The sequence below is a fragment of the Trachinotus anak genome, unplaced genomic scaffold (assembly GCF_046630095.1).
Source record: "Trachinotus anak isolate AG129_WGS33_773 ecotype Australia unplaced genomic scaffold, CSIRO_AGI_Tana_v1 ptg000003l, whole genome shotgun sequence".
Lineage (NCBI taxonomy): Eukaryota > Metazoa > Chordata > Actinopteri > Carangiformes > Carangidae > Trachinotus > Trachinotus anak.
The window spans coordinates 4,486,424-4,500,895 of record NW_027273854.1 but is presented as its reverse complement, the minus strand read 5'-3'; the positions used below and the strand labels follow the sequence as shown (position 1 = coordinate 4,500,895).

At 43.8% G+C, this 14,472-nt stretch overlaps 3 protein-coding genes across 6 annotated transcripts; 1 reads left to right on the top strand and 2 right to left on the bottom strand.

Annotated features, from left to right (window-relative positions):
* Positions 1 to 228: 228 nt before the first annotated feature.
* On the top strand, positions 229 to 4,920 carry fkbp10a (FKBP prolyl isomerase 10a). 2 transcript variants are annotated; one of them, XM_071467747.1, is made up of 10 exons: positions 229 to 528; positions 1,156 to 1,301; positions 1,396 to 1,585; positions 1,706 to 1,851; positions 2,692 to 2,881; positions 2,964 to 3,109; positions 3,227 to 3,416; positions 3,666 to 3,805; positions 3,897 to 4,060; positions 4,186 to 4,920. In XM_071467747.1, exons 1-10 carry the CDS (start codon positions 332 to 334, stop codon positions 4,372 to 4,374), a joined length of 1,698 nt encoding a protein of 565 aa, XP_071323848.1. In that variant the 5' UTR covers positions 229 to 331; the 3' UTR covers positions 4,375 to 4,920. The 2 variants fall into 2 exon arrangements, with proteins under 2 accessions (XP_071323848.1, XP_071323856.1); XM_071467755.1 differs by lacking the exon at positions 229 to 528 and adding an exon at positions 817 to 955.
* Positions 4,921 to 5,014: 94 nt separating this feature from the next.
* Positions 5,015 to 8,712, bottom strand: LOC139612309 (cytosolic 5'-nucleotidase 3-like). Its single transcript, XM_071467768.1, has 9 exons — positions 8,569 to 8,712; positions 8,079 to 8,177; positions 7,914 to 7,983; positions 7,777 to 7,823; positions 7,037 to 7,122; positions 6,860 to 6,949; positions 6,586 to 6,748; positions 6,299 to 6,499; positions 5,015 to 6,159 (listed from the first exon to the last, which is right to left on the bottom strand). The coding sequence occupies exons 1-9, from the start codon at positions 8,569 to 8,571 to the stop codon at positions 6,049 to 6,051; spliced, it is 870 nt and encodes a 289-aa protein (XP_071323869.1). The 5' UTR covers positions 8,572 to 8,712; the 3' UTR covers positions 5,015 to 6,048.
* A 582-nt stretch (positions 8,713 to 9,294) lies between these two features.
* LOC139612284 (kelch-like protein 11) lies at positions 9,295 to 13,827 on the bottom strand. 3 transcript variants are annotated; one of them, XM_071467725.1, is made up of 3 exons: positions 13,713 to 13,827; positions 12,836 to 13,312; positions 9,295 to 12,592 (listed from the first exon to the last, which is right to left on the bottom strand). In XM_071467725.1, the coding sequence occupies exons 2-3, from the start codon at positions 13,297 to 13,299 to the stop codon at positions 11,008 to 11,010; spliced, it is 2,049 nt and encodes a 682-aa protein (XP_071323826.1). In that variant the 5' UTR covers positions 13,300 to 13,312; positions 13,713 to 13,827; the 3' UTR covers positions 9,295 to 11,007. The 3 variants fall into 3 exon arrangements, with proteins under 3 accessions (XP_071323826.1, XP_071323836.1, XP_071323816.1); XM_071467735.1 differs by having other exon boundaries at positions 12,836 to 13,307; positions 13,713 to 13,792; XM_071467715.1 differs by lacking the exon at positions 13,713 to 13,827 and having other exon boundaries at positions 12,836 to 13,428.
* Positions 13,828 to 14,472: the final 645 nt, after the last annotated feature.

Genomic DNA, 14,472 nt, shown 5'->3' with positions numbered 1-14,472 from the left:
TTAACATTCAGTGTCTGCACACGTCTCACCATGTTTTCAGTGGGACCTCCAAGATATATAAAATGTCACCAGGGTGTGCCCGGCAAATATTTATTAATTCATTAATTTCCTAACTATAATACTTAATACTTTACTTTTTCCATATGCCATGTTTTTTTTTTGTTTTTTTTAAAGGCATTTATTTTGAAATCCATAACCGGAAGTGCTTTATCTTATTCCGGCGCTCTTTGTTTAGCAGGCGCGTCCCGGAGGTGGAGGTGCTTCTCCCTCCGCTCCAGCCGCTCCGTCCAGCTGGCAGACGAGCCTCCGCAGCCGCTGTCGTGATTTCCAGATGGAGCTGGTGTTGTCTTCGCTTTTATTCTTCCTCCATGTCCTCGCTGTGAGTTGCAGCCCCGGGCTTTTAGTGGACGTTGTCGTCGATCGGTACGAAATACCGAGGGTTTGTCCCCGCGAGGTGCAAACGGAAGATTTTATCCGTTATCATTTTAACGGCACTTTCTTTGCCGACGGGAAGAAGTTTGACTCCAGGTGAAGTTACAGCGAAATTCACTTTTTTTTAAAAATGTCTTTTGTTTGTTTTTTTAACTAATAATTTTTTTCCCGCGGATGTTAAACTTTATTTTTCAAGTCAAGAGCGAACTAACTCCTCCTGAGAATGTAGCTTCAAGTAGCATGTTTAGCTAGCCCTCCTGCTTTACCATGTTTGCAGGGCATATTAACGGCAAACTATGAACTAACTTTATTCAGTGTGCAGATATTGTGGTAAAACACAGAAGGAATTTGAACCTACAACCATTTTCCTTTATTGTCTCGGCTCAGAAACAATTGACTGCAGCAGACGTGTCAGTCACAAGGACTGGATCTATATGTCAGCTATAGAAAAACCCTCAGCTTCTACAACAAATGCATGAGTGTTGTTCTTGCTGTGATTGAGATCTTGTAGGTGCAGAGAAGGGTGAGTTTGTCTTTCAAAATTAAATGTAAAAAACTAAAGTCCCTTTAAATAATGTTGATGGGACATTAGATGCTGACTTTTATTGCACCACAAATTGTTTTTGGCATCATGTGTTGAGCCTGAAGAAACAAAAATGTTCCCTGATTATGCACATTCCCACCTTTTAATCAGCTCCACTGCTCCTCCCTCACTGTCTGCAGTCACGACAGAGGAAAAGCTTTCATCAGCCAGGTGGGCCTGGGCAGACTCATCACTGGGATGGACCGCGGTCTGCAGGGCATGTGTGTAAATGAACGCAGGAGGATCACAATCCCCCCACACTTGGCCTTCGGAAGCATAGGAACAGGTGAGATGAAAACTGCAGCAGATCCGGGCCCTGTGCTTGGTTGCAGACATCATCTGTGCTGGTTTATGGCAACCTGTGCTGCTTCTCTTGACAGGTGGGGTAATCCCTCCTGACGCTGTGTTGGTGTATGATGTTCTGCTGCTGGACATATGGAACACCGAGGACAAGGTCCAGATCCGCACAATCGGCAAGCCTGCGAGCTGCAAACGCACCACTGTGGCGTCAGATTTTGTCCGGTACCACTACAACGGCACCCTGCTGTCCGGAGAAGCCTTTGACTCCAGGTGAGAGCAAACGCCGCCGAGGCTGCAGTGTAGTCCGGCTTTGTCTGGTGTAGGAGCTTTAAAGCGTCCCCCTGTCTGTTTCTGTGATTTTCAAGAACTTTGAACTGTGTTATAATTTAGCTACTCGAGGAATACAACCTACGACACCTACTTGGGAAAGGGTCACCTCATCAAAGGCATGGACGAGGGTCTCCTTGGGATGTGTGTCGGAGAGAGACGGATTGTCATCGTCCCGCCCTTCCTGGCGTATGGAGAGAGCGGCTATGGTACTAAATAATGACATTCATCGTTGCTGTGGCTTGTGTCAGAACATTTTTAACTTGCCTCCTAAGAGTAGTTCTAGAGGTCAATATAACCTGTTAAAATAATGAATTTGTCTTTAGAGATTTAAACTAATTTCAATCAATTTAGTTTAATTTTATTGCATGAATTTTAATGATTTATTATTATTGCACTTATTTTATTTGCATAAATGTTGCCGGTTTGACTCCTGGCCCTTTCTCCAGATATCCTCTGTCTTCACTGTCCCTAGTCATTTCAATACATTTGATTGATTTTAATGAATTTAACTCAATTTTATTTAATTGGATATATTTCATTTAATTTGGTAGGAAATTTATATTTATTTGAGTACTTTTGATTTCACTTGATTTTGTTTAATTTAGCTTAACTTTTAATTTGTTTAATTTAGCTTATTTTAACTCAGTTTTACTTATTTTATTCAATTAAACATATTTTATTTATTTAATATAATTAATATTATTTTATCATAATTTGTGTAAATTGATTATATATATCTAATTCAATGTTATTAATTTAGTTAAATTTTATTTATTTTTATAATTTATCTGAATGTTTTTTTCATTTAAGTAAATATAATTTCATTTATTTAATTCAATGTAATTTAATTCAGTAAATTTGATCTATAAATTTAATACAGTTAATACCTTTTATTAAATACCTTCTACGTCTTCCTTAAGTCTAAGTAAGACAGGAAACTAAGGTCAAAACTAGGTGAGCAGTAATGTAAAGCATATTTGACAGGTGTGGACCTGCAGCTGTGATACGCAGGCACATTCTGAGTATTAGTTTTTTTTCTCCAACAGGAACTGTGGTCCCTCCTCAGGCCACACTGGTGTTTGAGGTGCTGCTGATTGACGTGTTCAACCCCAAGGATGATCTGATTGTGGAGGTGAAGGAGGTGCCTGCAGGCTGCAGCCGCAGGACGGTGACTGGAGATTACATCCGCTACCACTACAACGGTACCTTCCAGGATGGCACGCCCTTCGACTCCAGGTAAACCTGAGGCTTCTCCGTTTTCAGAAAGACAATAAAGTACAAACCAAATGAACTCTGACCGTCACACGTGCTTTGACAGCTACCAGAGAAATAGCACCTACAACACTTACATTGGGATGGGATATGTGATCCGAGGGATGGACAAAGCTCTGCAGGGGCTGTGCATAGGAGAGAAAAGGAGAGTCACGGTTCCTCCTCACATGGCGTATGGTGAAGAAGGCGTTGGTGAGTTTGAAACATGTGTTTAGGAGAATTTAAAACACATTTTGAATGGAACAACAAACCGCTGAGTCTTGTTTGTGCTTGTAACACTGCGCCGTTTATTATCTTCTCGGGCTGTAGGTGACCTCATTCCTGGCTCTGCTGTGCTGGTCTTTGACATTCACGTCATTGACTTCCACAACCCCAAAGATCCGGTCGAGGTTAAAGTTACCCACAAGCCTCAGGAATGCAATGTGACCAGCGAAGCTGACGACCTGATCCAGTATCGTTACAATTGCTCGTTGATGGACGGCACCCTGCTGTACACCTCGTGAGCCCCCCCCTGCTGTTCACTCTGCCACACTGCCGCCTCCTCCTCCTGGCACGTGCATGTAATCATCACTGGCTCCTTGTATGACAGATTTTCTTTTTCTTTTTAAGTAGCCCTGGAACTGCAGCTATCACACCATCTCCATGACAACAGCATGTATCCTTGCATGGCTTGAGGTGTTGATACATGAGTTTGGATGTTTTAATTCCTTCTGTGAAGAGTGGTAAAATGTTGTATGTCACTCTCCAGGGACCACGACTCCCCCTCCACCACCACTCTCGGAGCAAACACGGTGATCCTGGGTCTGGAGGAAGGTTTGAGTGGCATGTGTGTGGGTGAAAGGAGGGAGGTGGTCATTCCTCCCCACTGGGGGCACGGTGAAAATGGAGGTCAGTCAATGCAGCTGCACAGATCTCACCCAGCGCACACTTTCTTTTCACACCAAATCATGCTTCCCCTCCTCTGTCGTGGTGTCTCCAGCTGGAGGAGTCCCCAGGAGTGCCGTGCTCTTCTTTGAGCTGGAGCTGGTGGGGCTGCAGAAGGGGGTGCCTGAGGGCTTCATGTTTGTGTGGCTGGGCGACGACCCCGACCCCCTCTTTCCTGCTATGGACCTCAACAATGACAAAGAGGTCCCTCTAGAGGAGGTAAGCAGACAAGTTGGGTTCAGTCTAGCTAATTTTGGTGCTTAATTTAAGCTAAAAACAACAGCCTGGGGGTGATCTGTGAAATTTCTTTTTAACAGTGCAGTCTCATCTCCTGTTTTCTCCAGTTTTCATCCTTCATCATGATCCAAGTTAAAGAGGGCAAAGGCCGTCTCCGGCCAGGGGTCGATGCCGACAGCATCATTAAGGACATGTTCAATAACCAGGACCGCAATAAAGATGGGAAGATTGTAGAAGATGAACTCAAACTTGAAGGCGATGAGGAGTCAGAACGAGTGAGGCGAGATGAGCTGTAAAAGCGACGTGGAGGAATTTCAGTGGTGCTAAGAAACAGGCGTGCACCGTCTGGGGTTATACTGTCATCTTAGCAACTGTCCTGCCACTATTTTGAAAATGTTGAAAACATCAAGCATTTATTTAAGGCAGTCTGACAGTTTGCTAGATTCTGCACCCCTATGCAGTAGAGCCACGTCAACAGCACAAGAGAACAAATGTATCTGAGGGTCAGTATGTGCGCAGGAAACAGGTGTTTGAAACTGTGAAAGAAATTATATCTATAAAGAAAGTGTTCCCTCAAACAAAAAAGGTAGATATGACTCAAGAATTGACATCAAGCTACCTTACAAACGTTTGGGTGGAGCCATTTAATATAAATGGATCAAATGGCTGCGTATTGATGCAGAGTCGGTGTTGTCCCTCCCACTTGTCTCTCAATACAGACATGATGAAAAACCACTGTCTGTACAGTTTGTGTGGCTAATTTGTACAATATCAGAAAATATCACAGATTGTGTTGTGAAACATAAAAAACTGTTTTATAATAAAATAAGAGACAACACCAATTTTCTTCATTCCCCCCTGTTTGTTTGGCAGATTTTAATTTAGTGGCCTGTTTTTAAGGAAACACAAAGCTCTGAAACAAAGTTGTTGTGTGTGTTTGTTTTTTTATTTCAGACAAGTTGCAACAATTTAAAAGGAAAAATGAATTTGGACAAAAAACATGTATGACTTGCTGTATGTGGCACTTGACAGTCCATGAATGACACAAAAAAAAAATCTGTCATTCTTGGATACTGTGTCATAAAATGCCAAGTTTTTAGAAACGTGGCAGTGCAGAAAGTGACAGACTTCTGAAAATATTTTTTTTCTTACTAATAACGTTAACACTTGTGAGGTAGTCCTTAGTTCTTACAGATAATTAGTGAACTCAGATCTTAAAAAAGATTTGATATTTTTATCTCTACTCACAAATTTATTTTACTCTTAAAATTAAGTGTAGCTGTCTTTGTACCACTTACTAGCACAGTCGTGTTATGTGAGAAAAACAATAGCTTTAACAGAAAATACAAAACGTACTGTGAGCTTGACAATATGGCCAGAAACTGGAGAACCTGACTGAGGTAAAATATCCAAAAACTATGTAAAAAGCTTCAAGTTTCAGGTTAAAATTAGCTGGAAAAAAGTTTTATTGTAAGAGGCTGGCAATCAGTTTCCAGCCACATGTCAAGCGCTTCCATGTATGTGCATTTTTCTTTCCCTTTATCAGTATATTGCCTGTATGAAAACCAGAACCGTCTAACGAAACCAATTATACCCCAATAATAGAAACCCATAAACACAAACACACACTAACATGCTGCACAGTAGGTGGACAGTGCAAATCTGGCTTCCACCATATACAGTATGGTCCAAAATCAGTTTAACCGTTGACATGAGAAGGAGGTCGATGGAGACGGATATAAAAGGGTGGCGTGGTGTTCATGAGCTGCGGCTCGACCTTGTGAATAGTCTGCTAGAGCTATTTGTGCTAATCCAGACTCATTCACAAGAGTGTAGCTTTTAGTAGAATAAAAAATGCTCATTAAACATTCTGAGCTGGTTGTCAATGACTTTCTGGAGTGGGGCCTCCTTCAGTTGATAGCACCAGAGTGTCAAGTGTGTCCAGTGGACAATAAACAGTCAATACTCTGTCACTTGTTGCCAGTGAGGTAGAGCAGTACAGCATTAGGGACTTCCAGGGTTTCATCTTTTACCAGCACAATGTCATATGAGTCCAAGTATGACTGCTTCCTCTCCTCCACCTTAAAAAACAGATCAGACGTTTGTATTAATATGTCAGGATGTGACTTTACTGTGGTTAAGTGTTTGAGTCAGTGAATATTTTCACCCTGACCTTCATCTTTATTTAGACAAACATGAGAACCTGTGCTTTTAATTTACCTTGTCATTGAGGAACCCAATCTTGAGGATGTTCTCCATGTCCTGCACCCCATCAGCCATGGTAAGATCTCCCAGGGAGTCCCCCATCAGCAATACGTTAGGCCGTGCCCGCAGCTCCTGGAAATGGCCGGTGTTGAGCAGAGCGCCCTCCCTTTTGTTGTAAATGTGGATCAGCTCTCCCTTGAAGGCCCTCAGTACTCCCTGTGTAAGAAAATCAAGACATGTCTCCATCATCTTAAGCCTCATAACTGCTGCAGGGGTCAGATTGTTGTACCTTGGCTACTCACACACTCATCAAAGTCCATGTAGTTGGAGAAGACTTTAACGTTGGGGTGGAAGACTCCAGCCTGGCGAATCACCTCCTCCAGGATGTCTCCTATCCCAGCAGAGAAGATGAGCAGAGGGATGCTGTGCTCATGCAAGTGGTCAAAGAAGAGCTGGTAGCCCTCTCTGTTAAGACATCAAGTCATTATTATAGTTCAAATGCCCATTTTATAATTGTTATTTTCTTTAAATTACAAAGTACACTTTCCAGCCCTTAGAGGAGGCAGGTTTCCTGACCTGAGCATGGCATCGGACTCCCGCACCACCATGGCCAGCAGGTCTTTCTTGATCTTCTGTTGCACCAGTAGTTCATGGGCTTTAGTCCACCTGGCAGAAACAAAAGCAGAACAGTTTTAAGAACATGTAAAAGTGCAAAGTTTCATATTTTCAATAAAAGGTATATTAGATACTCACCACTCCACCATAAGGGGCAACTTCTCGTCTATTGTCCGTGAAGAATCAATCTCTATGGGGTAGTATGTGTCGAGCAGCTCCTTCAGCTAAAGGAGACATGACAATATTCACAAAACTATTACTGATTATTGAAAAAAAAAAAAACACCAAGAAAGAAACTGATTTGAGCAAGAGGTCTATAATGAACACACTTAACATATTTGCATAACTGCTAAATAAATGTGAGTCACAAATCATCGTTCATTTTGTCATATGTTTCCATTCCTGCTATCGCCCACTAGAGGGTAGACAGGTCTAATGTAAAAGACTGAATGACTGAACAATCAAACAAAGGTATGAGTGAGATGCATGTGTGCCTTACAGCTTAATAACTGGAAAATCAAAAACTTTGAAATAAACCATTAAAGGTGGTTCACTTGTAAGATCTAAAAAGTACAAAATAGCTAAAATAAATTACACATAAATTTTAGATTTATGCAGTGATTTAAATTGGGAAGAAAATGTAACTCCCATGTCTCCACAACATGATAGTTTTGCAGAGTCCTGAAGTGGAGACTGTTTAAATGACATGTTATTTTCTCACCGAAGCATGACCCACTGCAATTTTAAAGTGGAAAACAACTATATTCATACAAAATTTTCCCCATTAAATTATACACTGATGCTACTATGTGTTGTTATTTAACAGCACTTGTCGAATTAAAAGAAAATCTAAATGTGCACTGAAGCATCTTTCTTGCCTGTTCTTTGCAGTCATCGGAGATAAGTTTGCTGTTGTCAAGAATATCTGCAAGTAAAAAATGCACACATGAAACAACATTAAGCCAAAACCAATGCCACCGACATATGTGTGACTACCCCAAACCACTGGACTTACTGTGACACGTAGGACACCTCTTGCCGTTGTATGCAAACCTTGTCAGGGTCATGTCAAAATCTGAGATCACCTGGATCAGAGGAGAACATGAACACAAATTTTTCATATGTTTCTTATGGGCTGGTTGTGTTTACGAGACCTGTCAGGGGTCAGGGTGTAGTCTACCTGTAAGGTGTTGGAGCCAGATTTCACCATGGACTGTAGGATCTCCTGTACCCTCTGAGGGTCCCTCATACACACCGAGGGGTTGGATAACTCCGGGATCTTAGATAAGAAAAAAATGTGTGAGTGTCGGTAAGAGAGAAAGTGAGAAAGTGACTAAACAATACGTCACGTTGTTTGTTTTAGCATCAAGTAGGAAGGATGTTTAGCTAACCGGTAAAGTGCTAGCAACAACTGAATAGCACATAATTTGGCTAACTTACTTCCTGTCTACACAACATTTTCAAGTGGCAAAACAGCAATAATAACAATAATTATCATCGGTTTCGGTTTTACTTTAATAACACGATACAGCTAGCTAACAAAGAGAGGTCCGTTTGCGTTGACCGTTTTTAGTTAACCCAGTTTAGCTAGCTAGTGAGCAAGTTCGCTGGTGGAGGTTGCATCCTGTTTGGTGTTAGGCATTCTCCCGAAAACCTGCTGAATAAATTACCATTGTCTTGAAATGTTTCGACGATTCGTAAAGGTTATTTGGACAAAAGTCGTGTCATCAGTTGTCAATCTTCGTTGATATGTGGTGTTGCTATGTGCACGACAGAATCATGTATGTTGCGGGTCTGCTGCCTTCCCGTACAGTCATTAAGCGTCGGGATTTTGAGAAGTCACACTCCGCTAGAAATTAAATCGCTAAACAGTGCTAATATACGAGATCCACATGACTGGGATGTGAAGTGTAGAGCATGTATAGAGGCCGTCTTGATAAATTATGATATTAATTAAATACATGTAGGTGACGTGTTCCTCTAGCCTAAAGCAGACAGACTTTTTCTTTGTGTTCGAGCCGATAAGAAACACTTGAAGGCAGCACTACTTCTTGTATAACATGAAGGTGGGACGGTGTGTACTCTTCCCCTAGAGGCAAAGACAGTGATTTAAGGTTCCCACCCCATCCCTTCCCTATTGGTTTCTGTATGGGACCATGAAATAACACTGGAGGGCAAAAAAAAAAAAAAAAAAACATAAAAAAACCCCAAAACGCCCGGTTTACAAAAGTGAAGGTGATGAATAAAGCTAAAAAAGAAATTTCTTTTTATCATTAAATCCAATACCACTAAATACTGAGTAGCTTCTCAGTATAAGCAATTTAACTGTGTTTTGGTAGATTTAAGTTACAGCTAGTAAAGTCCAAGAATACAATGATACACTCAATAAGCAACCATCTGTTTTACAAAACAACTTTAATTGCAAGTGATGACATTAGCATTTCTTACATCCAATATTAAGGACACAATGTCAGACTATCACATGCAAAGCAAATTACATAGCTTATACCACTTAATATTTGCAGTGCTATTAATGTTGGTCATAAAGTGGAAATGAATATCATTTCTGCGCTCTGTAACCTTTACGCTGTAATAGGCGCTGCATGGACAGTGGACATTTCTGAATGTCAGTCACAACACATTCATAGAACAATCCCTTTTGTTTTGCCTTTCAGTCTGACTCGCAGTTCTAAGTCTCTTTGGAGGGTGAAGGGAGACCACAGAACAACATGACAGATCTCTAATATACACCCAGCTGGCATTCAAGTACAGGAACACAGGGTTTACAAGACGTTTAATGTTCGGAAACAAAACAGAAAATAATGTTAATATGTTTTATTTTTTTTTCTCCAAAAAAGATCAAAACTTACTGGCTGCAAGCTGGCTAAAACAAACCATTTCCAAAATACAATCACCGTGTCAGATATGAGACAAATGAAACAAGCAAAGTCAAAGTGCAAGACTTTAAAAATAATTAAATGTCAAAAAAGTGCTATTTTAAATAACCTTTTTCCAGTCTTTGCAGAGCAACAACTGTGAACCCTCTGCAAACACAAAATCATCCACACCCCCTGCATTCACACGTATACACATTTTATATGTATCTTTCTTGAATGAATGGGAATACACTGAACAACAGGCTGCCAAAGTGCAAAAGAAAGGAATGATTCAGCCATTGCTAATGATTGGTGCTAAATGCAATGGCCAAATAGAAAGTTTCAGTGTTAAGGAAACTCAAAGGAATGATTTCATTACATCTTTTTCACATCTTTTTGACATTACAGTCCTCTCATCCTTTCACCTCTTAAGAAACCTGGAAAAAAAAAACATTTCTAGTTTTTAAGCGTTACAAGAGAAACAAAAATGACAGAAATACACTCTGCACAACCGTTGAAGAGAAACTGCAGCCTAAAAAGCAAACTAGTCTACAGGGTTTTAAGATTAACAGCCTTTCTGAATGAATTCATATTCAGTTGTTGAGGCCGCACAGCAACAAGCAGAGCAATTCTACCAGAGCAACTATGACATAAGAGTTAAGACTTTTAGACCGATCTTATACTGGCATGAGGAGATTGTCACAGTGTTACAGTGGAATGAGACTTCATTAAGCAGGTTGGACTGATGGTAGAAATGCAGTTAGTAGTAACATCACATAGCTTCCCAAGTACAGGCATACAATAACGGAATGTAAAATATCCATATAAATGTATACATATACAGCTTTATACTATTTATGTACAAACAGATAAACAGCATCTATACCAACATACTTGACAAAAGGATATTCAGTTGTTGGCTGTTATATAACACTCTTATTCACATGTATACATCCGCCCTTTCCCTCCTCACAGACCACCAGCTGGTCAGCACATGCCTGCCCACGTATTTCATGGCTTTCCACAAGTCAGCCATTAACACAACACAGTATGGGAGCTGATGGCACAGAGTTCAGTTCGATGAAATGTGGTATGAAAGCAACACGGGATCCATCGCAGCGTGTTATGACGGAATGGGGGTCAGCCATGATGGATGCGGTGGAGTGGTGGTTTGCAGTGAATCCTCAGACAGAACCGTGGAGTTCTTGGGTTGAGCAGCAGACGCTGGCCTGCTCAACACTCTATCTGCGACTGGAGCTGCCGGCGCAGGGTGAGGGTGCGCCGGTGAAGCTGCTGCATCTGCTGCATGCGGTCTCGCTGGCGGGCCAAGTTCTGGGGCATGGGGTAGCGCTGGCAGCCGTACAGGAAACGGTAAGGGATGCGGACGTGGCAGGCGGTGGCTCGGCAGCGAGGCTGAGGCATGGGCGGCAGCAGCATCCAGCGCTTCCTCTCGGCACAGTAGCGGTAGGCCTCCTTACGGTACTGCTTGTCCACATCATCACTGTTCTTCCAGCCTCCGATGATGAAGACGTCCTCGTCGAAGTGGCAGATGGCGGCTCCTTCAATGCTGGTGACCTCTGGCGGAAGGCTCTCCAGGATCTCATCAGAGATGCGCACACTGATCTTCTGCCTGGCAACCTCATCCCGCACTGTGTAGCTCTTGGGGCAGCAGGAGGCTGTGTGGTAGAAGTTGGTAGAGGCCACGGCCATCTGGAAGATGCAGTAGTTGTCAATAAGGGGCAGGGAGTCGACATCTTGCCACTGGCGGCTCTCTGTGTCGTACCGAGTGGTCACCGTCTTCAGTCCATCCTCGTTATCTGTATCGACGGGCGTGCGTGCTGTCACGTACACATAGCGGTCCTCCACACTCACCGCCTTCACGTCCCGCAGGATTTTGGGGGCAGATTCCAGATTGTGCCACTTGTCTTGCTCCGGCTCGTACACACTGACATCTTTGAAACCTGGACTGAAGTTTCCATGGCCACCAATGCTGTACAGGATATCCTTAATGCAGGTGAGGCCGAAGGAATGCTTGCGTGTGGTCAAGTTGCTCACCTGCTCCCAGGTGTTGCGATTAGGATTGTAACGCTCCACCGTCTTAGCAAAGCCTGGCTCCATAGAACCGGCTACGTAGACGTGGGACTCTGTGGCGGCGATGGCGTGGCCATCCAGGTGGTTGTGGATGTGCGGCAGGTTGACCCAACGGTCCTCGTAAATGAAGTAGCCTACACACTCGCTCAGGTAGTCCCCCCCCTCCGACACTCCGCCCACTACCATGATAACGTCCATGTTCTGGCCAAAGCGAGGCTGAAAGGAGGCCATGTGGGATGACCAGAGCTCCATGTCAGCTGACTTGAGGTTTTCAAAACGAATAGCGTGGCCCTCTACCGCCTCTGACACCAGGCGAAGACAGGCCTCGTTGGCAGCCACCAGGCGCTCATTTTTCACCACCCTGGTCAGGTAGGTGGGCTTGATTTGGGGCAGCCTCAGGAGACGGAACAGCTCCTCAAAGTAGCGGCTTCGCTCCTCAGGGTTCTTCTGCACCCACTTCACCACCGCCTCAAACAGCACCTCCTCAGAGTCCACGGTTATCTCTGCGTCAGACAGCCAGTCACGGACCAGGTGAAAGGGCAGCGTGTAGAACTCCTCATCCTGGATAACCTTGTGGAAGTTGCGACGGATCATGTCTGCAGCCCGTAGAGCCAGCTGGTCCAGGGTGTACATGTGGGCTAGGCTGTGCACAGCCACACAGTTGGTCAAGCTCAGCTTCTTCTTCAGGAACTCGCCACAGAAATCCTTCAGCTGCAGCAGGAGGAACCTAATGCACAGCGAGAAACACAGGATGGGATGTCAGAGAGAATGAACTGTTCCTGTTAACTGGATAATGCCTCCCTGTTTCAGCTGGTTAGGCCCGGCCAGACTAGTTTTCTGCAAGCGGAGCACAAAAACAATACTCAGCAGAGCAGCCACACAAGGCCTCATGCTTTGACTATCAAAATCACTGTCTCTCTGTCTCACAAACACGCACACAAGCAGAGATGTGACTGTAAACAGCTCATACCTATCAGCCAGCTCCAGGACTTCATGCACATTGCAGGTGCTGACGCGTATTTCACCAGTGTACATGTACTGGATGACACTCTCCACCGTCTCCGGGTCCGGCCCCAGCTCTGAGCTCCATTCCTTCATGTCCACCCGTCCGGACAAGGACTCGGAGAACTGTCCTCCCAGCAGGGGGGTGAAATAGTCGGTGGCCGCAGCCAGCACAGACCTGTGGGCTGCATATTCACAGATCTGGACGTTCCCGGCAGCCGCCCCGCTGCTGAAGGCCAGCGTCACGTCGCAGAACAAGCCCTGCTTCCTCTGCTCGTTCTGCCGCCGAGACAGCTCCGAGCAGTGGGAGGACGAGGTGAAGTCCTCGGCCTCTTCCGCGTCCCCGTCTCCGGCAAGGGCGCTGGGTGTGCCGGTTCCGCCGCCGCCGCTGCTCCTGGCGGAGTCCTCCGGGTTGGGGGCCGCCGCTGCCATCCTGCCGCCTGCGCTGGAGGGGAGCAGTAACGGGAAATGAAATAAACTAGTGAAGGAAAGGAGGCGACATACGCAGCCGCTCATACATGGAGTCACAACAGAGACCGAGCCCGAAGCGCGTTTCGCATTGGACGTCCACATCCGCGGCTTAAAGAGGGAAATACAGGAGCTCAAATTACACACCTCTGCTGACAATGCGATATTTTAGAGAAATACTTCAACCTGACATCTAAAAACAAGGTTAATTTTTAATGTCAAGCTAGTGCTATAGTTTTTACAGATTTAACATATAATAAAAATCATCACCCAGCATGTGAATGTCTACATTTACATAATAAAAACTTATTAATGATCCACAATGACTAAGGTATTATCTAACATAGGCTACCAATCACAGAAAGACTAAAAAGTACCGTTTTCGGAGTCGGTAATGGAAGCGTTAGCAAACCACGAACGAGCAACTAACTTCAGCTTGGTAAACACAGACAGAATCCCTGACATGCGCAGTGGCTGAAAGGCGTGACCGCGTTTCTGACGTCAGCCGCCGCTGTCACCGCTGAGCTGCGCACATGGAGAGAAACCTGCACTGACCTGTGGTGAGATCTGCAGGGTCAGGGGTCAACACGACTCATGCAGCCCCATACTCCTCTGTATATTTACCGTGGACATCATTTTAATGCCTTTAATTAAGTCAGACCATTTAACTCTAATTTGATATTCTAGCAGGAAAAGCACAGGCACATTAATAACCATTATGGCTGTGTAATTAGGTGTACTAGTAAAACATATCCCTCATACACACGCACAAAAGCATGATCCTGCCGAAGACACACCTACACTAATTAAGATGTTATTAGTTACACCTGTAAATCACAAGTTAAACTGTCATGGGCCGGTGTAGTCCTCTAAAGTTGTAGATTTAACACTTTAAATATGTACAAAGCAAAAAAAACAAAAGCATTCAGAGTTGTTTGTCTCCAAAGGTTCAGATAAGGTGAATGACACAAAAGATTTCAGAGTGTGTAAATGTAGAAAGCAGCCCAAGGCCACCTCAACCCCGCACAGGCATTTGGTTACCAAATTAACAAGTAAACATCATATCTACATTGTAAGAGGTAGAGTATAAATATTTCAAAAGACTTCACGGCAAACACACGTCAGACCAGAATGAAA